The sequence below is a fragment of the Periplaneta americana genome, chromosome 14, assembly GCF_040183065.1.
Source record: "Periplaneta americana isolate PAMFEO1 chromosome 14, P.americana_PAMFEO1_priV1, whole genome shotgun sequence".
In the NCBI taxonomy this organism is placed as follows: Eukaryota; Metazoa; Arthropoda; class Insecta; order Blattodea; family Blattidae; genus Periplaneta; species Periplaneta americana.
This window is the reverse complement of record NC_091130.1, coordinates 87,255,441-87,279,230: the sequence shown is the minus strand read 5'-3', so window position 1 is coordinate 87,279,230 and position 23,790 is coordinate 87,255,441. Positions and strand designations below refer to the sequence as shown.

General features: G+C 35.5%; 1 protein-coding gene across 1 annotated transcript in view; it reads right to left on the bottom strand.

Moving 5' to 3' along the window:
• Positions 1–22,151, bottom strand: part of LOC138713014 (pecanex-like protein 1) — a 127,945-nt gene extending 105,794 nt beyond the window's left edge. Inside the window, exons 1-2 of the mRNA XM_069844697.1 lie at positions 21,854–22,151; positions 8,003–8,422 (exon numbers count right to left, since the gene is read on the bottom strand). Coding sequence (XP_069700798.1) covers positions 8,003–8,422; positions 21,854–22,062 — 629 coding nt within the window. The 5' untranslated portion in view covers positions 22,063–22,151. The remainder of the gene's footprint in view (positions 1–8,002; positions 8,423–21,853) is intronic.
• Between the last annotated feature and the right edge of the window lie 1,639 nt (positions 22,152–23,790).

Below are 23,790 nucleotides of genomic sequence, written 5' to 3'. Positions count from 1 at the left end.
TCATTAGGTTTTTGTTTAATCAAAATACAGTACAGTATTAACACTTAGTGTTTTTACTCACGAATTGAGCTATCTATTCGGACGTATCAATTATGCAATGTATATTATACTGTCTACAGCACATTGGCGTACAATATAGAGAATGAAGTTAAATTGAAAAATAATCATAATATGGATATTTAAACGCATTTTTGAAAATTGTGGCCGTTCATTTCGATACAGGCTTCAGTTCTTTTGTGCATATTATCGCACTATAGACTATTGTACCTAATTCCAATTAGCAGTTTCGTCCTTCGTACGAGTAACTCATGTTGAAATAATTCTATACCTACTCTATAAAAGAGTACCTTATGTACTGTAAATTTAATCTTCACTTTTGCCCGATCCAAAAAGATAAAATTACTCAGAAATGCTATCTACTGTTCGTTCAAGTGGTTTTGTCGCAGGATCATAGAAAGGGGGGGGGGGAATCACGTGACAATTACTTAACGAGGCCCTTTTATTTAAGTTATTTTAAACAGTTGTATAATATTATGTAGACGTCCAATTTCTAACAGAAATGAATGTTTTCAGAAAAGAGCTAAGACAGCCCAGCTACTAGACTTTACAGAGGGGCGAACAGAAGCAGGTGGGGGAAACCGGGATGCGACATAGGCAAACGGACGACAGTACCTGTGCGAAAATATGATTCAATATAGAAAGCTCTTTCGTCACTGCAAAACACGAACATATTTCTGGAACGTACTATACTCACTCAGTACTGCAGTACGCGGCCTCGGTTCTATGTGGAGAACGGTAGAGGGGGTGGGAGTGAAGTGCATTCAAAATCGCAGGTACAATAAAAATTGAAATAAAAATAAAATAATGTCCCTGTATAAAAAAAAAAACTATTCTATAATCAGCGGACTGACTAATCATCTTAAATCTCCTTAAACCCTGTGTGTAGGTTTCTGTTAATCCTTAGTCAAAAGATAAGACGGAGTTTTACGAAATACGAACATTAAGGGATGTAAAATAGGAGGTAATAATGATCAAAATATACTGGTTTATTTTTTGAACCAGCAGCCATTCAACCGTTAAATTTAAAACAAACGCTCCTTTATAAAATTGAGTTACACTGTTCATCTCATCTCTCAGAATTGTTTCTAAAATATATAAGGAATATAAAAAAAATTCAACTTCATGTATGTACATTCAGATAACTTTTGAAGATTTTTTTTATCCCCTAAAGAGCAGAGAGGAGAGAGAAAGGAGATGACAGTTTAAAAATTTCACTCAAGTATTTTGAACTAGCCGATGTAGAGACGTAACATTTAAAATGAAGGTTACTCTCAACAATTTTGATTAAACATTTTCCGATTTTTTAAATACCATCTAAGAAATAGTGAAAAGGCAAAAGGGAATGAAAAATCTCAAGTCATCCGATCTCGACGAAAGTTGATATCTGGAGATCTTTCATCCATCAAGCTCAGACTGAAAAACACAAGAAATGAATCGACGGCTTTTCTCGTGACCTATTATCATTCCTTGTAAACACATGCTACGCGTGATTTAAATCATTAAATTAAGCTCTCATATTCATCTGCTTCCATTAATACCTTTGGAACATGAGGTTTCTTGCTTGGTTTATCGAATTACCACAGGTTATTAATTGAGAAAAATTCGTTCCGGGGCTGGGTATCGAACTTGTGACTCCCAGTTACACGCATTAGGATGTCTAACCACTGATCTACGCCGAGACTCAATCCACAGTATCGGATCGAATCTCGTAGATTATCGAATTACGTATTTCCTTATTTCAGCATACCTATTCTTTCAGTTATATATCCAACGTATCAATTCCTGTCGCTTCCGCAACTTATTCTCATACTTCATGAATGTTTGTTATTAATGAAAACAACTCATATCTATTTTTCGCCTGTCGCTTCATGAAGTAATGAACATTTGCAATAATTACTCGGTTCTGGTTATGCAATGTTTTTTTTCATCTTAATTTAAAAAATGCAGGAGGTGAACGAAAGTCATTTACGGCACTCTCATGAATCGGACTGTACTGTGGTGTGTTTATTAATTAGTCTAATAATGACGATACAAGAGGCAAGTGTGAACATACAAGGTGTTTCAATAATACGGGGCATAACTTCAGGTATGTATTTCCCACATGTAGACAATCAAAATAGTTCATTACAACATGTGTCCGGAAATGCTTCATTTCCGAGTTATGGCCTTCACAACATTGAAATTCACCGGAACGTTTTTCTTTCCGCAGGTCGTTGTCATTACAGAACATGTTCAAAATGTCCACCTCCTGCTTGAATACAGACCTCACATCGATGTCTCACTGACCTGCGAACACGATCCTAAACTCCAGGAATATTGCGTATGTCCTCAGAACATGCCACAATTCGATTCCGAAGGGATTCCAAATCAGGCACCGGAGATGAATAAACCATTGATTTTAAATGTCCCCACAAGTAGAAATCGAGAGGGTTCAGATCAAGTGAGCGTGGAGGCCAAGCAATTGGGCCACCTCTACTATCCATCGATCAGGAAACCTTCGATCCAAGTACCGGCGAGCCGTACGACTGAAGTGTGAAGGAGCGCCATCATGCAAGAAGTGAATGTGTTGACGATTGATCAGTGGAGTGTCTTCTAAAACATGAGGTATGGTGTTTTCCAGGAAGTTTGTGTAAGCCTGCCCCGTAAGTCTGTTTACAAGTACATGGGGTCCAACTAATCGATCACCAATGATACCGGCCCACATGTTGAGGGAGAACCGCACCTGGTGATGAGATGGAACAGTTGCACGTGGGTTTTCATACGCCCATATATGCTGATTGAGGAAATTTGTTATGCCATCTCGTGTGAACTGTGCTTCATGTGTAAATAATACTAAGGCAGGAAAGTTCGAATTTACACCACACTGCTGCAAGAACCACTGACAGAACCTAACTCGTGCAGGGTAATCTGCTGGTGACAGGGCCTGTACACGTTGCAAATGATAAGGATACAATTGATACTCTTTCAACAGTCTCCAGACAGTCGTATGAGGAACATTGACTTGCAACGCTACCCTTCGTGTGCTGATAGAAGGAGTCATGTTCACAGCCTCCAGAATCTCCTCCTGTACTTCTGGAGTTGTTGATCTTGGTCGTCCCCTTCCCAAACGAGGAGAGTTAAATTTTCCATACTTGCACAGACGGTAATGGAGACGTACAAATGTCTTCCGATCTGGACATTGTCGCTGTGGGTACCTCTCCTGGTACAAACGACGAGCCAGCACAGCATTGCTGTCCGCCTTACCGTACATGAAGTGTATCTCTGCCAGCTCTTGATTTTTTAATACATGTCGCACAGTCTAACGCCTACACAACACTGAATGTAACCTTTGCCTTGGAATGAACTGTCAGAGTGCCCTCTTAATGTCTCCTTTGACAGCAACGACCTGCGGAAAGAAAAACGTTCCGGTGAATTTCAATGTTGTGAAGGCCATAACTCGGAAATAAAGCATTTCCGGACACATGTTGTAATGAATTATTTTGATTGTCTACATATGGGAAGTACATACCTGAAATTATGCCCCGTATTTTTGAAACACCCTGTATAAACAATGACAGACAGCCTTATCGCAATTCATTCTTGCAGTTCTCACAAAACATTGGCTCGCCCACTGGAAATGTCATTGAAGTCATCTGCCAAAATTGGTGCCTCCGACTATACCTACGTTTTATCCATGCAGAAATTTAACAATTTTCATGCGGATTTTTAAATTAAATTTTGAAATGCATGCTTTATTTTCAATACTTTTCAGTCCATTCATCTGTTAAGCCATAATACAAAACATACTTAAAATATTATTATGATGTATCGAAGTAAATATGATATTTCCGTGCAGGAATTCTGCATTATCATATGATGAAGAATGGATAGAACAGAGAAAAATTCTCTCTGGCACCGGGACTCGAACCTAGGTTTTTAGCTCTATGTACTGACGCTTTATCCACTAAGTCACACCAGATTCCGGTTCCGATGACTGATCGAATCCCCTCAGTTTAAGTTCTATCTCTGAGTTTTCCCTTTAGTGGCCAACCTTCATGTATTGTGTCATAGAGTATGTGACAGTGGCACAATGTCCAACTCACTATGTACTGAGAGATAGAACTTAAACTGAGGGGATTTGATCCAGCATCGGAACTGGAATCCAGTGTGGCTTAGTAGATAAAGAGTCAGCACGTAAAGCTGAAAACTCAGGTTCGACTCCTGGTGACGGAGAGAATTTTTCTCTGTTCTATACATCCTTCATCATATGGTAATGCAGAATTTCTGCATAGAAATAACATATGTACTTTGGTACATCATAATAATATGATATGCGTAAGTAATCACTTAGTGATTCAAGATGATGCTCATTCCGTCAGATCCCGGCCACTTGGTCACTCGTAATGAGTGCACCTCTGTACATACTGTGTTGCACATTGTACCAATGTCACATATTCTGTGACACAGTACATGAGGGTAGGCCACCAAAGGGAAAACTGAGAGATAAAACTTAAACTGAGGGGATTCGATCTGGCATCGGAACTGGAATCCAGTGTGGCTTAGTGGATAAAGCGTCAGCATGTAGAACTGAAAACCCAGATTCGAATCCCGGTGCTGGAGAGAATTTTTCTCTGTTCTATCCATCCTTCATCATACTAAAAATACTTAAGACAATACTAAATGGCAGCTATGTGACATCAAGAGCAGAGCAGCCAACATTGCAACTATGACAATGATGAGAAGGTAGTAGCAAGAGATGATTTAAACCTCTTTTTTTATTTTATTCAACTGCTCTAGTTTCTGTTTCAGCATTAGAACATTTCGCGGAATCCATCAAACTGTAATAGGTGCATTCAAATTGAATACTCTCACTATACTAACCCATGTGCCACATTACCGACATCCACACTTGTAACTCCTGTAAAGGCCATTTATCATGTTATCAGAAGACAATAAAAATTTCACTGAAATGATGGCACATCTAAAACTATGGTGTATGAGCCATTTTCAGTTTAATTATTTTTTATTTAAAAGTGTCATTGCTTTGTAATTGCCTGTTATTTGGGTGCAAGATATGAAGGATTCCACTGTAAAGTGCTTTCAATAAAATACTTATTCTAAAGATTAAGATTATGTTTACAATACAACAGAACTCTGTCATCTGATTAACCTATTGATGAATTCCAATTCCCTCTTTCCCAAGAGTTAGCTTCTGATTTCACATTATTAGAAGCAACACACGTCCTGCGCCGTGGCGTCGTGGTCAAGGCATCCTGCCTAGAACTCGCATTACGGAATGCGCGCTGGGTCGAGTCCTCATGGGGAAAGAAATTTTCCCATGAAATTTCGGCCAGTGTATGGGACCGTGCCCACCCAGCATCGTGATGCACTTGGGGAGCTATGATAGGTAGCAAAATCCGGTTACGCAAACCATCTATAACGGCTGGGGGGCTCATTGTGCTAACCACACGATACCTCCATTCTGGTTGGATGATCGTCCACCTCTGCTTCGGCATGTGGCCGTGAGACCAGCAGCCAGCTGGTCGGTCTTGGCCCTTTGTGGGCTGTAGCGCCACGGATTATTATTATTAGAAGCAACACACATACATCACAGCGTATAGAGTTCAGAAATTGATAATAATAAAATGCACACCACTGTGTTAACAGCTTATATAGTGTGACAGCTGCAACGGGGTTCGAACACGCATCCGACAGGGCGCACGGCAGACGAAACGCTGGTATGGGGAGCATCTGCATGCTGAAGGGCAGAGAGGGTGTATTACGTCAACGTGGCGAGGGGAGGATGCGCGCGCAGCTGCTACTTGCGGAGTGAAGGGGGGACGGACCCTCCCGAATCGTCCAGAGGAGTCCGTCGAAGTGGAGATATCCAGATAATTCGAGAGAGCTATCTCAGGACACCCGTAGAAATTTCTCGTAACTATGGTTTAGCTATAAAAGAAGAAACGCGAGCGAACTTGAGCAGTTTTTCAGTTTATTCAGCCATTCAGTGAGTAAGCAAGTGAACAGAGCAAGCCAGCCAGTCTTGTGTACCGGAGTTCGACTTGAGTGTGCGTCCGCAACTGTGTCAGCATCCGAAGGCCTGAGTTCGAGTGCAGTGGACCGCAGTTGGAGGGACCTGAGTTCGAGTGCAGTGGACCGCAGTTGGAGGGACCTGAGTTCGAGTACAGTGGACTGTCTCTGAAGGTCTGTGGTTCGAGATACTGTGAACTCGAGTGACTGAGCTAGAAGAACTAGCCAAGACAAAAGAGCTGTGAACTGAGAACTGACCGTTCTGTGTTGTAAATAGTGCTTTGTAAATATTAGTTAAGACTAACAGTTCATTGTTGTTCGTAATAGTCCAAGTAAATTGTCATTGTCATCAGTGGAGTGCACTAACGAATACTATGTTACTGTGTGGAGAAAAAATCCTATTGTTGAGATAATAAAATTACATTGTTGTCAGTAAAAAAGTTACAATAGTTACTGGGTTGCCACCGAGAACTAAGCCTTCTCTTACAACCATTTCATAATTCAACTAAGATGATATTCTATTTCCTAACATTCTTTCCATTAGAAAAGTACATATGAATATAAAAATCAAACTAAGCAAAGTAAAGGTGGAGTGAAAAGTGAATGATTTATTCACAAAAACATAAGCAAAGGATTTGACATAAGGAAGTTGTGTACAGTAGGTAAATAGTATAAAAAACTGCCATTTACATTTTACTGTATTGTATTATTATTGTCACACAACATAGTGGAGATACAGCTGAATCGAGTGACTATCCAGCATAATCATATACAGGTATAGCAAGAAGATAGCACTGGTTACATTACGGCAGGAACTTCGAAATACAGTACTGTGCAATTTGTACATGAAAAACAGATATGGTATGGATTATCCAACTTTTTTTTATTAACTGTTCACCCTTTATTATAACAGATAATCAGAGTTCTATTGAACATATAATATTTCATGTGGACTACTAAAAACAACATTTCAACAGTTATTCTGCAGTGGATTTCTTGCCCATATAAGACTGGCAGGAAATGGGAAAACTGACCAGGCAGTTAAAAAAGTGCGTAGCTGACATCCAAATCAGCACAGCATACTCAACGAAAAACTAAATAGCATTAAAGTCAATATAGAACAGAAATATTGGGATACACTCAACAAATAAGTAGGTACAAAACAATAGCTATTCCAAATTAAGGAAAAAAGTTAAAGACATACAACAAACTTCCAGAAAGGAAGCAGTGGCTCACTTTAGACCAGCTACAAGACATAACTGCTTGGGAGGACAGCTGCAAAGATTCGAATTTATGAAAGACAATTTATGCAAATTCTGTTCTACTAATAAAATATTAAACAGCAAACATAAGTCCGGAGCTGAACAAGTGTGTGTACCTGACAAGAAGATGCATAAACTACACTGGTTGGCTATGAAAAAAATTAATGTAATCAAAATCCCTCACATTAGATCAACAAGAACATATTTCATATGGTTATTATTTTTAAGTAAATAGTAGAATGAAACTCAAATGTCTGTTTTTAATTACAACTATTAATTTATTTTTAAAACTTAAGAATTTAGTTAATTATATTAATGAATTTATTGTGTTAATATGAGAAACTAAGTGGTATATTACCTAGTTGCCTAGTTTCAACTTTCATTTCAATCATCCTCAGAAGAAGCGAGGACCTCACTAGTAATGAGGGTGACTGAAATTAAATTCGAAACCAGTCAACTAGATAATATACCACTTAGTTTTTTATATTGACACAAGAAAATCGTTATTATAATTAACTAAACTTTTAACTGATATGAAATATTAAAAGTGTGTAATCAAGACTTATTTTTAAAAGCTGAAACTAAATAAATCATAATTTTTAGTACATTTCATACCTTATGCAATGACACTGCAAAAATATAAGCAGACAAGAATTAAATCCTGTGCTTACCTGTTCCTCTCAACAGCTGAGTGCATGTCAGCCAGAATGTGGAATGGACTGCGCTGCTGACTGCCAGCTGAGGACGGAGGGACAACAGCCTCCAGGATGTACACACCACCTGGGTGAAGCTGGGACGACGAAGAAGTGGACGGAACAACAGGAAGAAGAGGGATGGGAGCAACTCCTCCTCCTCCCAAAACGCCCTTGGATGAGGTGGCCTGACCAGAAGAATGGTGGCAACACGAACCAGAACTGGAACCAGGAGGTACAGCACTACCTGAATGATTCTGGCGATCCAGAATCACTGTAAGCCCAGATGAATTTATGGACATGGAAGAGTTTGAAAGAGAGTCTGCTCCCCCAGCAGAAATGTTGCTGTCCCACGTTGAAAGGTCTGCACCACCTCCACTCAAATGACTGTGTTGTTGCCTGGAAATCATAAAATAAGAAGCAGAAATTGAAGTCCATCTGTTTTTACAAATTCAACATACATAATACTTGAACTGTAGCAGAACATGAATGATGTACTGTGTAAATCAGGTGTAGGCAAAAGGCAGTCAAAATAATTACATTTCATGTAAAAATATTCTGTACCACTAAATAATTTTTAAGTATATTAGCATGAAATCATTGAGCTGCAATAACAATGAATGTTGTCTAAACTGGTAAAATAATTTGTATTGGATATGAAGATAATCTTGTGTCAGTGCCTACATTAGTCACAGGAAAATTACAGTCCAAAATATTTAGATTAAAATGAAGACTAGTGGTATGTGCTGCAAATCCTCCAAATAAAAGTTTTCCAGATTTATTTTCCAGAAAGATCACCAGACATTTTGAAAGTTATTTACTTCGATCATAATGCATATGTAACATTTAAATGAAGTGTAACCCTGTCAAAAATATCTCTTTTAAAAAGCTTCCCTCTTAATGTTTTTATGCCAAATACTTTTTCTTGAACACATTCATCTTCAGTTCTTTGAGTTCTCCCTACAAAAAATGATATGCTTGGCAGCAATCACAGATCCAATCGATTAAACCAAAGGAATAATATTAAATTAATTTGATGTAGTTTAAAGACGCAACTAAAATAGGACACATGACTCAAGTATTTATGCATCTTCCATATTACTGCACTAATCCTAGGAAAATTAGAGAATTACACATGTAAGTATCTACACCGCTCGTCATTATATATCTGAAAAAGACTTACACCACACCACTTCATTAATTTAATAACTGTAAAAATATTTCATTTTTAATAACAATACTGTTATCTTACGTAAGTTTTGCAGTTTTCAGTAACATATATTATGTATACTGTATAGCCGTTACTCAGTAAATTATAGCAATTAAGATCTAATTTAAGATATTCTCTACGTCTCCTTACATAAAACCCCAAAAGGTTTCACTTTCAGATTATCAATATAGCATTAATGTGTGTAATTAGTGACAAATAGCCTACTCACATAACTATAATAATACTTCATTTTTAATGGTAATAATGTCATCAAACATTCTTAAGTTCTGTAGTTCTTAATATCCAATACACAACTGCACTCAGAAAACTATAGACCAGAGAATCAGACCTGTAAGTCTTGAAGTTTTTATACATTGTCAAAAAATTACACAAATGAAGATCGACATATTGGCATTACGATGTCAGAGAATCTGAGCCATCTGAACTCTAAATATGTCAGCAATCCTGCAGGTCATGGTCTTTATGTAATATTGTTTATTGTAATGTGTTTTTTTGTTTTATTCTGAAGTGCCATTAAGTTAGTTCTCAAAACAATGAAAGTTCTGAATGAAATTACAACAGGAAGTTTGGTGATTTAATGTCGTAAATAGTGTTTTAGTGTGATGAAAATGTGTTTAGGGGATAACAGATATAGAGATCAGTTAGGAAGTTATAAAATTGAAAAAAGATGTTGGGAAATTAAAAAGTGGCTAGTTAATAAATATAGTTACCGATTGAAGTTTATTGTAAAGAAGTAAATCTTAGAAAGTGATGTAGTGAAGTTTATGAAAGATGATCTTAGTGATAGTATTTACAATTTTCTATAGTTTTTTCTGAGTGTTGATTGTGGTTAAGAAATGATTGATCAAACTAAAGTGAAATAGATACTCATGTCATGATTCAATAAGATTATGACATGTATTAGGTAGAAAAAAGATCCCAATGAGTATAACCGGGTGAAGTGTTACGAGTTAGATGTAATGTAGAAAGATGGAATTATATATAAATTTAGTTAGCAAGATTAGAATGCTGAAAGGAACGTACGTGTGGAATGAACAGATGGTGAACATTTAAAATCAATAAGAAGAAATTGACTGTTTGCAGTTAAGTTAATAGCGAGAGTAGATGAGTTATGAGTTTAACAGGCTGTCAGGATTGCATGCTAATTGTAGGTATATGTAATAGAAAGTTATGGTGAAACCCGTATACATAAGTTGTGGTACACCATAACTAATATAAATGTTGATGACAAATAAATATCTATCTAGTTCTCAAAACTGACGAAAGATGGATTTTGGAAAATAGGAAAATTATGTAGAAAAACTAATGCTTCACTGAAAGTTACTACTTTTCTGAAAATCTTTGGATGCCAAGCTTCAAAATGATGGGTCATTCATTAAAATCCCTTCAGCCGTTTTCCCGTAATTTCCATTACCAGTTCAAATTATATACATAGATGTTCTTGTGTCAATGTACAAAGCATTAAAATGTAATAAAACGTAAATGAACACTGTCCAGATCAGCTGTAAACAAATGATTTAGATTTCATATGATGTTCTGTATCAATAATCTAATTTTAGGCATATCAGCATATAAAGTGTTTATTTTCTCTTCACCATATCATACAAGCATCTGATCATGAATCAAAGACAGAAAATAATGTTTCAATATCTTTATGAGTAGTTAAAATGTTTATTTGTGCTTAAATATTCATCCTCTTCTTTTCTCTTTCCTAAGTGTTTATCTCCTAGGACAACAAACTACTGACACCATGGGTTACTTTGATATTTTAAACATTATTTCCACAGTATGAAGGTGAATCTAATACATTAGACTACACTAGATGGCAGTTCGGAAGGCGGTTGGCTGCTATATGCGCCGTAGCATTTCTAGTATGTGACGTCACAAGCTTGTACAGTAGAACAAATCGGAATCTGTCTGTAACAAGTACTTCACGAGTTCGTTTGTTTACGTGTTAGTGTTTCAATACATTGAATAAGTAAAACTAACATTTACTTGTGTATGTAAGATAAATAAATGGAAGAAGAGAGTGTAAAAAGATAAATACTTCACAGACAGGCGTGGAAAATATTGTTTGAGGTGTATAATTATTTTAAAAACATTGACGAGCAGAGAACCGTGCAAAGAATTTTGTTAGTGAAGGAAAGAGTTTATGTTTGATATCATGTTTATAGTAACCAATGGCTAAGGTCATTATTGTCTTTTGATAATTTAAATTCCCTCCTGCGCTATTTCTATTGCATATGCACATGAAGTATGATGTGGCAATGTTGTACGCTGCCTTGCTCTCTCTATCTGTCTCTCTTGACACAAACGCTAGCAGACTACTGCCTTCCGAATTGCCGTTGACTCTAGGATAACTGAGAAACACTGTCCTTATGCATCATAAATTCAACTTTAAGATTTCCTAGGATTTGAACCAATTACTCACATGAAGAGCTGACATGCTAGTTGCTTGGCCATGAATATTAAGTATTAAAGATTGCATTTAGGAATTGAAATGCAAAATACTGGACACTTGTTCCTACTGTCTATACTTTAACATCTCAATTTTTTATATATACCAGTACATCAATGTTTCTTTTTCAATTATAAGACACACTCTTATGAAGAACTGTACTTATTTATTTGGAACCATCCAGAAATATCCACCATTTTCAAACTGACAGACATATGACACATTAGCATGGGGATGTAAAGTTACGGAATTTTGACGAAACTCCTCGTCAAGAACATAAAAATAAATAGAGTGAAGGTATGTTTAAACACAACCTATCACTCATGTATGATTTCAAGATTTTATGTCATAAATCATTCATCAATATACAGAGTGTTTGGAACTTAAATTCCCAACAATGCAGGGATGTATTCCTTGATTCATTCTACAGCGATATAATCTAGCAAACCCCATATACTAAATTTAACCATTAACAAGATAATAGGGAGAAAGGAACTGGCCACCCAACTCCATTATTTCCTGGCCTAGTTGCCTCATGAGTGATGCCTTGATGGTGTCACGAAGTTCAGACCTGTCTTCGAATAGTTGACTAACAACAACAAGATAATGGCTTGCAAATATCCAGCTCTTCTTGTGGCACCAAGCACTACGAACATTAGACTATGTGAAGCGCTCCACTAATAGTGATCAGAGACATCCCCTAGAGACAGTCATTGAGCATGTAACCACCACTGTGCAGTACAGTCTGTTGTTGTATTGTGCAGGGCTATCAGTGCTTGGTGATTGTGAAAATGCCGTTCATGTATTCTCATCAAGAATAAGCTGATATTGTGTTCATTTATGGATTGTGTGATGTTAATGCTGCTGCTGCTGCACGAGAATATTGGATATGGTTTCCAGATCAAAAGCAGCAAGATCCAGGAGTATTTACATGTACATATCGTCATTTAGCTGAACGTGGAAATATTCCAAGCCTACATTACAACACAAAGAATTGAAGACTTAAGGCCTGCAGTTATTGACATCATAAATGAAATTCCACGGATAAGCACACATCAGATTGTTGCATGCCTTGGAGTTCATAATTCTACAGTTGGCACATACTACAAGATGAGGGTATGTATCCATATCATGATAACCTTGTGCAGAACCTAAACCGCGGAGATCCTCCTCGTTGCCTGACATTCTGTAAATGGATGATAGCCCATCCACAATTAATCAGCAACATTCTTTTCACAGATGAGGCAACCTTCATCAGGGATGGAATGTTCAATTCACAGAATGCGCACACTTGGGCATTGTAGAATCCATATCAGGGTAGAATGAGGAACTTCCAGCAAAGATTTAAAGTAAATGTGTGGTATGGGACGCTCAATGATCAACTGTTTGGGCCTTTTGTTATTGATGGGACTCTGATGGGGGCACGATATGAAGCGTTTCTGACAAACAACTTACCACTCTTATTAGAGGACATCCCCTTGGCAGTGAGACATACCATGTACTTTCAACACGATAGTGAACAGCTCTATTTCATCCAATGAGTGAGGGAATGTCTAAACCAACAATATCCAAATCATTGGATAGGTTGTGATGAATCTCATGCCTGGCCTTCAATGTCTCCAGATCTGACGTTGCTGGATTATTACTTGTGGGGTTACATGAAAACAATGGTACAGTAGAACTTGGTTAATAGCGACCTCGTTTTGTGAGACACCTCGCCTATAACGTCAAAATTCTGTGGTCCCAACTAATTTCCCATAAGACATATGCTTTTCTACCTTGCTTAATACGACAAACATATATGCGTCTACCTCGCATATAACGTCATTTTCAACCTCAGTTTGGAATACAATTTTCTAAGAACCAGAGTATTTTAAGAAATATTTTGCTGAAATATGGCAAATCCTTTACTGTTCCCTTCTATCATAGACCTCTGGAATGCAGGCAGATTCCCCATCCCATTGTAACCTGCCCGAATTCATGCGGTATTAGATCAGTTTCGACAGGAAGTTTTCACTAAGTGCACGCATTTTAACGCAGTATGGCCACTAAAAGAAGTGAGTGACACTTTAGAAGCCATTAGAATTGTGAACATTTCTATGAAGCTAGAGGAGGGAGTATGAAGCTAGGAGAAGGAGCAGTGAAATTGCAACTGAAATAGTGAACATGGAATTTAATAGGAAAGAGTATATTGGACAAGTAGGAGACAACAGAGTAAAATGACTGATTACTTCACTCCTCAGTAAATAAGTTTGGTGAGTAATCAACAAACTGTTTTAATACAGAATACTGTATTTATAATAATTGTATGTGTATTTTATTGTGTTTATGGTATGCTTAAAAGTGAATACATAAATCTAAAATATAAGCCTAATTATGTTTATTATTGACGTTTGAGATGAGCAGGACATGTAGCACGTATGGGCGAATCCAGAAATGCATATAGGGTGTTAGTTGGGAGGCCGGAGGGAAAAAGACCTTTGGGGAGGCTGAGACATACGTGGGAAGATAATATTAAAATGGATTTGAGGGAGGTGGGATATGATGGTAGAGACTGGATTAATCTTGCTCAGGATAGGGACCAATGGCAGGCTTATGTGAGGGCGGCAATGAACCTCCGGCTTTCTTAAAAGCCAGTAAGTAAGTAAGTATGTTTATTATTTTTCATTTTCCACCTCACTAGACTGATAATATGAATCTCGGTTACTACGACACTCGTTTATAACAACATAATTTTCAAGGTCCCTTGGATGTCGTTATAACCAAGTTCTACTGTATATGAAACAGAAGTTGAACTCAGGCACAATTACTGGGACACATTAATGGTGTTGCAGACCACATAAGACATCATCCTGCCACTATTGCAAATGCCACGCATTCACTATTATATATGGCTATGTGGTGTAGGAATGCTCAAGGAGCACATTTCGAGTCCCACCTGTACTAACAACACACAGATTCGCCTGTTAGTTTCATACAATGCAATTTCTATTTTCTTTTTTTTTTTTTTGTGTGTCTTATAATGTAACAAATTGTTGGAACCTTATGAAGAGGGAAGTGAGGAGGGTGGACTTGGCTAATCAGGCCCTCCAGATTTCACCGAAATTCACCACAATGATTAAATGAGAAGCTTATTTTCAAAACAACCCTTGTCCATTCCAATAACTTTGTGGGAAATCACGAAAAATGTTTTTAGGTCTAAAATATCTTACCAGTTTTGCAAGAGACATGAAACCAAAGAGATTGGGTGCATTTAGAATCAAATGGAAATATGAGAATCTTTTACTCCAAAGCTGTAACAAAAATTTTGTAGCAATTTTTGCTGTTAATAAGAGTAAGCTTGAATCCAATAGTCACTTTTAACCGAAGATTTTAGTGGTTTAGAGGACGTTCTGAAGCTAAATAATGACAGTTGTATGTAAAGTTATACAGAGCTTTCATTTCAAAACTTTCCAGTCTAAATAACTAATTATTTAAATTGAACTCAATTTAGACATTGAGGGGGAAGTTTGAAACCGGACATAATTACATTTTAGATTTCACCCCTCACCCCCAGCCACCCCACTTTGAAAATTCAAATGGCATTCTTATATTTTTATACTTGGCTGCAAAAGAGTATCTGTCGAATACAGGGGGGAGAGCCATTAATCCTTCCCATTGAAAGCTTAAAGGAACCAACCTGGACAAATACCCAATGTCCCATCCCTACCTTCCCGTGGTGCAGCTGTTAGTAAGCATAATTTTACGAGCTGAACTAAAGGGAGGGGCTACTCATCCATTAGCACTGGTCAGCTTGATGAGTTAATGACTGAATTTGGTATAATTTTCCTCTATCCAATACCTAATTCCCTCTTTACCCTTTCCTATCCAGTCCTCTGACTGAACTCTTACTTTCTTCAAATCGCAACGGCATTAGAGCATTCGAGGCCTAGGGGTTCATTTCCCTTTCCTTCCTCCTCTTTCTACTTTTCTGTTCCTAGTGCTGACCTGCTATGGCACTAAAATCGTCCTCCAGTGGCTTAAGGAGGGAAAGCTGGTGATCAACAAGCCCTCCCAGCTAGGTCCAATGGACCCGTCGACCAACAGCAGGTGTGGTCCTCCAGACATTCTGGGGGTTGTGTGTGAATGAAGTAGCCACCAAAACGTTAAAATATGGTGTTCACTTAAATCGGCTACAACTTGCCATTTAACTGCATATTGGAGTGCAAGAGGTCAAATGACTTTATTGTCAAACGCCTGGCATTAGAAAACAACAACAACATATTTTTATACTTAAATATGAAAGAGCATTCAATTGTTTATACACCTCATTAATTTGTTTTCACATCTTTTGTTTTCTATTGTCGCCTGGCAATCTGTATTTTTGTTATTATCAATTGATTGTCAGCAGCGTTTCTCAAACTATGGTCCATGGACCACCTGTGGTCCTCGAGGTCTGCCCTTGTGGTCCTTCAAAAAAGACAGAAAAAAAATAAAATTCAGACGAACTGCGTATCACACTATAGCTGAAAATCTCAGAGATTGGAAATGACACATGGCAATCACCTTTCACTTTTTCACTTTCACTTTCACTTAATGCTAATATAAAAATAAATTGAATTAAATTAATTTTAATTAATTAATTCTATTTTAAAATATAAGTATATTGGTATTAAAATATGCTACAAAAATGATAAATTTGATTTCTAAGCGAACAAGAGTAAAGTGGTCCACAGAACTGTTCTGACTTAAAAAAGTGGTCCTCACTTCAAAAAAGTTTGAGAAACGCTGGATTGTAGAATGAAAATACAGCTTATTTCGTGTAATTTCCTAAATTTAACCATTAATGGCCGGTTTGTCCATGTAATGTTAGAACACTTAACGACTGTTAAACCTTCAACAGTTTGTTAAATACAGTTTTTCCATTTGTCCAACACCAGTTTGGCTTAACAGATTCTTAACCGTTTGTTAACTTTAAATGTAGGATTTCAGGCCGTTAACTCATTTAACAAACAGTTAAACTAGGCGGATAACACCACAGCTGTTCAGACAAAAGTTGTGAAAATAACATGTTATGTTTCTCTTTGAGGAATGTTTAGAGTAAGGACCGGTTTCACCAAGCTACAGTAAATCAGTCCAAATGAAACATTAACTAGTACTGAACATTAAAATATTTACACGAATACGTTTATATGTGCGCTGTCTCCGTAGACTTCAACCGAGCAGCTATATGTGCCTCGTCACGCTAGTTACGTCATGACTTTCCGATGGAGCAGTCAGTAGCGAGTTGGCTTGCCATCCCGTGTTCGATTGTCGGTGACAACTTTTTTTTTTATTAATGTAACTAATTTTTATACATGTTACCTTTCTTCATTTTTTTAATTTTGTGTAGTGGAATGAATTATTTCGCAACTCTGGCTCCAGTAGGAGAATTTAAAAAACTCTTGGGAGATCAATTTTCTTCCCGAAATAAAACAAAGATAAACAAATTAAAGAAAATAAAAGAAATACACATGTGGATCTAATACATTGTTCACATGCCACCGGAGTCTTTCACTGCCTGGCATTTTCGGGGCATTGAGTCCACCAGATCGCGGAAATAGTTCTGGTCCTTAGCAAAATCTTCCCAGGTAGCCAGAACTTGATCCCAGAATTGATCTGGATTTTGAGGTGGGATGTCTCGATATTTGACAATCCTCCTCTTTTTCATGCTTTTCCGTGAACAGTCTTTGAACGTTTATGGCGGTATGCGCGGGGTGATTATCCTGCTGGAAAATTAAATTTCCATCAGAAAGAAAACGATTATAAATTCCAAGAATCCAGCTCTTTCGCTTCTGTTTTAAAGCCAGTGCAAACATATCTTATCGCTAGCTATAATATAATTCTAATAAATGAAAGTTAATATACCAATTAAGTTTTGTTATGTTTCAAATGCACATTATGTATTAATTTACTAATATTTCTTAGGTACCGGTATGTAGTTATAATAATCACTTTCATGTCTTAAAATAAAACTCAGTTGTATGTTACCTAGTTGACTAGTTTCAGCTTTGTCTCAGCCCTTTTTATGATATTCTAACCTATGATCAGTTTCTTCTAAAATTTTGAGTACCGGTACCATGATCTTCGTGACGCGGTATCTTTTGTGAATTTTTTTGTCATTCAAATTTTCAAAATGATCGGTTTTTAAATGGTTAACATTATCTCCATTTGACTCTTAATTTTTGAGCAGTTCCAGATATAACAATTCTGCGTCGAAACGTTCCGCCATTTTATATTGCAACTAATGAATAATTAAAAATTTAAAGAAGGAAATTTCTATCATTAAATTTAATGATAGTTTTACTGGTTCGTGAGGCTAAAGATGCTTGGTGAGATATAAAAATGATTTAATGAACCAGTAAATACATTAATGAATCATTAAAACCTTAATGAAGCTTTGTGAAACCAGCCATAAGACTGGTAATATATAATTTAAAAGATATTTTGGAATATTAATATAGGGAAGATAATCTTTATAAGTCATACTGACGCTTATTTCGATGCTGAGCTATTACCCATTTAATATTGAGGAAATGTGCGCTCTCAACGTGGCAAGAAATTGAAGTCAGATTTGAATATCCTACAAACAGAAATAGGCCACTTGTTCCAATTCACCAGCTACTATTATCTCTAGATTCTATGTCACTGGCTCTTCAACTATAGCCGATGTCAATAGTGCTTCAAAATACGCAGTGAGTAAATAATAAAATGTTTCAGCAGCAATTGCTTCTTTAGGACGAAAGTACATATAATTTATACATGGACCTGAATTAGAGAATTTTATATGGTACAGAATTCTCCCCGGGGTTTTGTGTACAGTTGACTACACACACATTCGTGTAATTATTATCACCTGGTGGTCATAATGCTGAGATTTTTCTAAACAGAAATTCATACTTAGCATTATAAAATATAACCATACTTATAATAATTATTATTATTCAATAGTAGTCAATGCAACTTTCATTTATCAACTCTCTGTACTGTATGAATCATGGCTACTGTAACATGTTACGATTTTAGACATGTTTCATGACTTACTCTACAGTACAGAATTTAAATAATAATATCAGCCAATAAGAAGTTGTCTTACATATGCAAAATCATTACCAACTGCTGTTAAGTAGTTAGAATAGTATTAACGACAGTTAAAGTTAAGTGTTGGTTATTTTAAACAAAATTATGTTGGAAAAATGAAAAAAATCTTAACAAAACGTTAAAAATAAACCAGCTGTTAATTTAACATTTGTTAAGCCAAATTAAACATTACTTGGAAAAACTGGCCATAAGGATGATTTATGTTCTCTCTTGAAGATATACACCATTTTAAAATAATTTAATATACAAACATAACTATTACATGAAATGCTCAGTAAATCTTTGTAGCTTTATTCTCTTCAGCTCTATTCAACAATAACAACAATACAGGTTGCCAGGCGACAATAGAGAACAAAAGATACGAAAACAAATGAATGAGGTGTATAAACAATTGCATGCTCTTTCATATTTAAGTATAAAAATATACGGATGTAATTTGAAATTTCAAAGTGGGGGAGACTGGGGGTGGGAGGTGAAATCTAAAATTCAATTAAGCTTGGTTTCAGACTTTCCCCTCAATATCTAAATTGACCATTTGACCAGCTATTTCACCATGAAGATTTTAATTGAAAAGCACAGAGAATTTAATATTCCAACCCACTTAGCTTTTATTGATTTCATAAAAGCTTTTGATAGAGTTGATAGAAATAAACTTTTAGAGATTTTACGCTATGATAATGTGCCAAACCAAATCATTCTCTCCATTTATAATTTATATCAACAAAATGAAATTGCCATAAGAACTGAACGCGGAACTACTAGCTGGACTTCCATCAACCAAGGTGTTAGACAAGGGTGCGGTCTTTCCCCTCTGTTGTTTATTATATATATGAACCATATTTTATACATTTGGAGGCAAAGTCATCATGCTGGAATTAAAATTAATCGAAACACAGTTCTCAATACACTAATGTTTGCCGAAGATCAGGTTATTATCGCTAAAACAGAGGATGCTTTACAAAGAGCCATTTATAATTTGCAAATAATCGCCTCTGATTTCAATATGGAAATCTCAAAAGAGACAACAAAAGTCATGGCATTTTCGGGAGAGAACCCAATTCCAAGTAAGATCATGATAAATAATACTTTAATTGAACGTGTTAACTCATTTAACTATTTAGGTTATAACCTCTCTTACATCACTGATGAAGATATGTCAAACAAAATATCTAAATTTATAAAAATCACTGGCGTCATTAATGCCGTCTTCAAATCCTCCCATGTTCAGAAACATACAAGGCTAAAGGTATATAAAACACTAGCTCGACCGGTCCTCACTTACGGTAGCGAGGCATGGACAATCAGAAAAGCTGATGAGCAAAGGCTGACGACAGCGGAAATGAGGTTCATGAGACGAACAGCAGGATGCTCTTTGCTGGAACACCGTAAAAATGTGGACATATTGCAGGAACTCAAAATGGATCCTATAGTTAATTTTGTTCAACAATATCGACTTCAGTGGAAAAAACATGTCGAAAGGATGGATCGCACTAGATGGCCTAAACAGATTCTTACTTATGTACCAAGAGGAAAGAGGAAATTGGGAAGACCACGAAAGCGCTGGCATGAGACCGTAACAGATCCTGTAGGGTCTTCTAATATGTGAGGGATATGATGATGATGATGATCTAAATTGACGTGTTTTTTGTTTAAATTGAATCAATTTAAATAATTGGTATTTAAACTGGAAGTTTTGAAATGAAAACTCTGTATATGCATGGACACAAAAAGCTTATTTTCATTATCAGATGAACAAGAGACATTTTGAAATTGAGTCCTCAAATATCAGTTCTACCAGGGTTTTTGAACCAATTAGAGACCGGAAAATTCCAATTAGCCTTAATAATAGTAATAGTAATAATAATAATAATAATAATAATAATAATAATAATAATAATAATAATAATAATAGTAATATTAATAGTAGTAATGATAATAATAATAATAATAATAATAATGATAATGATGATGATAATAATAATAATAATAATGATAATGATGATGATGATGATGATGATAATAATAATAATAATAATAATAATAATAATAATAATAATAATAATAATAATAAGCCACCGGCAAAGCTCAATTGAATAAGACGCTTACTTTCCAATCCGGAGTTGCACTTGGGAGTGGATTCGATCCCCACTTGGGCTTATTACCTGGTTGGGTTTTTTTCCAAGGTTTTCTCCAACCGTAAGGCGAATGTCACGTAATCTATGGCGAATTCTCGACCTCATCTCGCCAAATACCAATTTCATCGAAGCTAAATAACCTAGTAGTTAATACAGCGTCGTTAAATAACCAAGTAAAATAATAATAATAATAATAATAATAATAATAATAATAATAATAATAATAATAACAACAACAACAACAACAATCGGCAGCAACACTGTCATCCAAACCTAAAAGTTCTGTAAAATCTCTTACCTAAAACGAATCAAATGGCAATAACAATAAACCTAAATATTCAGAATTCTAGAATACAAATTAAAACAAAATTTCTGTAATAATGTATAAGATTAAACATATAATATAAAAAACCACTTCTAATCTATTTTTTGTAATAGTATGGAGAATTAAACCATTTTCCTCTATTAACATCAAAACAATGCCTTTAATTAATTGTATGTATTCAAAATTCAATCGAGTTTCGGAACGTCAAATTTTAACAAAGCACAAAGACCATAAAGAAGTAAGAATTCATAACTGAAGGGTTCAGAGCCACAGTGGGCCAAGCGCCATTTATTAAAAATGGAGAAAGCAAGGGTTAAAGTAAAGTGAATAATATAGTTTAATGAAGATTGACATATCATTTAGTTTTAATATGTATACTTTATATTACTTACTATATGTTTCCATTGAATTATGGTAATAACTCACTTTTAACCCTAGTTTTCTACAGTTTTAGTAAATGGCACTTGGCCCACTAAAGTTCTGAACCCTTCAATTCAAGTAGTCTTTAAATCTTACACAGAATATGAGACATGCAATTCCAACACATAACAAAATTTCATACCTCAAAAGTGTTGTGAGAAGTTTGCCATTGGCCGCTGCAGCAGCAGCTGCTGCAATAGGCATGACACCTGTGTTAGCTGTTCCTGTTCCCTTTTCTGCAAATGTGTAACTCAACCAGTTTCCATGTTCATCTCGGAAGCAATGAACAGCTCCTTCAGATGTGTCATCATGAGATGTTGCTATATGGGTTCCAGTACCACTTCCTGCCATGACTGACGCCAGAGCTGCCAATGGGACAGAGGAAGACGTTGCAGAGGGAAGGTTCGTAGGAGCCAAAGAGTCACCACCACAGTTAGGTCTAGACCTGTGAAGGATATTAATGAATTAGTAATGTTATATTTTCAACTGTGATATATTATGTTCAAATGCATTCTTTATTACAATAGGGTCATTCATATCAAATCAACAAGACACTCAACCCGACCGACTCAGATTTATTTCAAAATTTGAGGGTTTGTTTGACCTCCCGCACTAACTAAAACTACCGAGTTTGTAAGATCATATCTTATCTTATCATCTTACCTTATCTTATCATCTGTTCTTATCTTATCTTATCATCTTATCTTATCATCTGATCTTATCATCTTATCTTATCTTATCATCTGATCTTATGTTATCTTATCATCGTATATTATCTTATCATCTGATCTGATCTTATCTTATCATCTGATCTTATCTTATCATCTGATCTTATCTTATCATCTTATCTTATCATTTTACCTTATCTTATCATCTGATCTTATCTTAAGATAAGAACAGATGATAAGATATCATTTTACCTTATCTTATCATCTGATCTTATCTTAAGATAAGAACAGATGATAAGATAAGGTAAGATGATAAGATAAGATCAGATGATAAGATAAGATTATAAAATAAGATAAGATAATAAGATCAGATGATAAGATAAGATCAGATGATAAGATAAGATAAGATGATAAGATAAGATCAGATGATAAGATAAAATCAGATAAGATAAGATCAGATAAGATCAGATGATAAGATAAGATTAGATAAGATGATAAGACAAGATAAGATAAGATCAGATGATAAGATAAGATGAGATGATAAGATAAGATCAGATGATAAGATAATATAAGATCAGATGATAAGATAAGGTAAGGTAAGATAAGATGATAAGATAAGATCAGATGATAAGATAAGATAAGATGATAAATAAGATAAGATGATAAGATAAGATCTGATAAGATAAGATCAGATGATAAGATAAGACGATAATATAATATAAGATAAGATGATAAGATCAGATGATAAGATAAGATCAGATGATAAGTTAAGATAAGATCAGATGATAAGAAAAGATGATAAGATAAGATGATAAGATAAGATCAGATGATAAGATAAAATCAGATAAGATCAGATGATAAGATAAGATTAGATAAGATGATAAGACCAGATAAGATCAGATGATAAGATAAGATGAGATGATAAGATAAGATCAGATGATAATATAATATAAGATCAGATGATAAGATAAGATAAGATGATAAGATAAGGTAAGATAAGATGATAAGATAACATCAGATGATAAGATAAGATAAGATAAGATGATAAATAAGATAAGATGATAAATAAGATAAGATGATAAGATAAGATCTGATAAGATAAGATCAGATGATAAGATAAGACGATAATATAATACGATAAGATAAGATAAGATGATAAGATAAGATCAGATAAGATCAGATGATAAGTTAAGATAAGATCAGATGATAAGATAAGATAAATGATAAGATAAGATCAGATGATAAGATAAGATGAGATGATAAGATAAGATAAGATGATGAGATAAGATGAGATGATAAGATAAGATGATATGATAAGATAAGATCAGATCAGATGATAAGATAAGATATGATAAGATAGTAAGATAAGATCAGATAAGAGAAGATCAGATGATAAGATAAGATGGTAAGA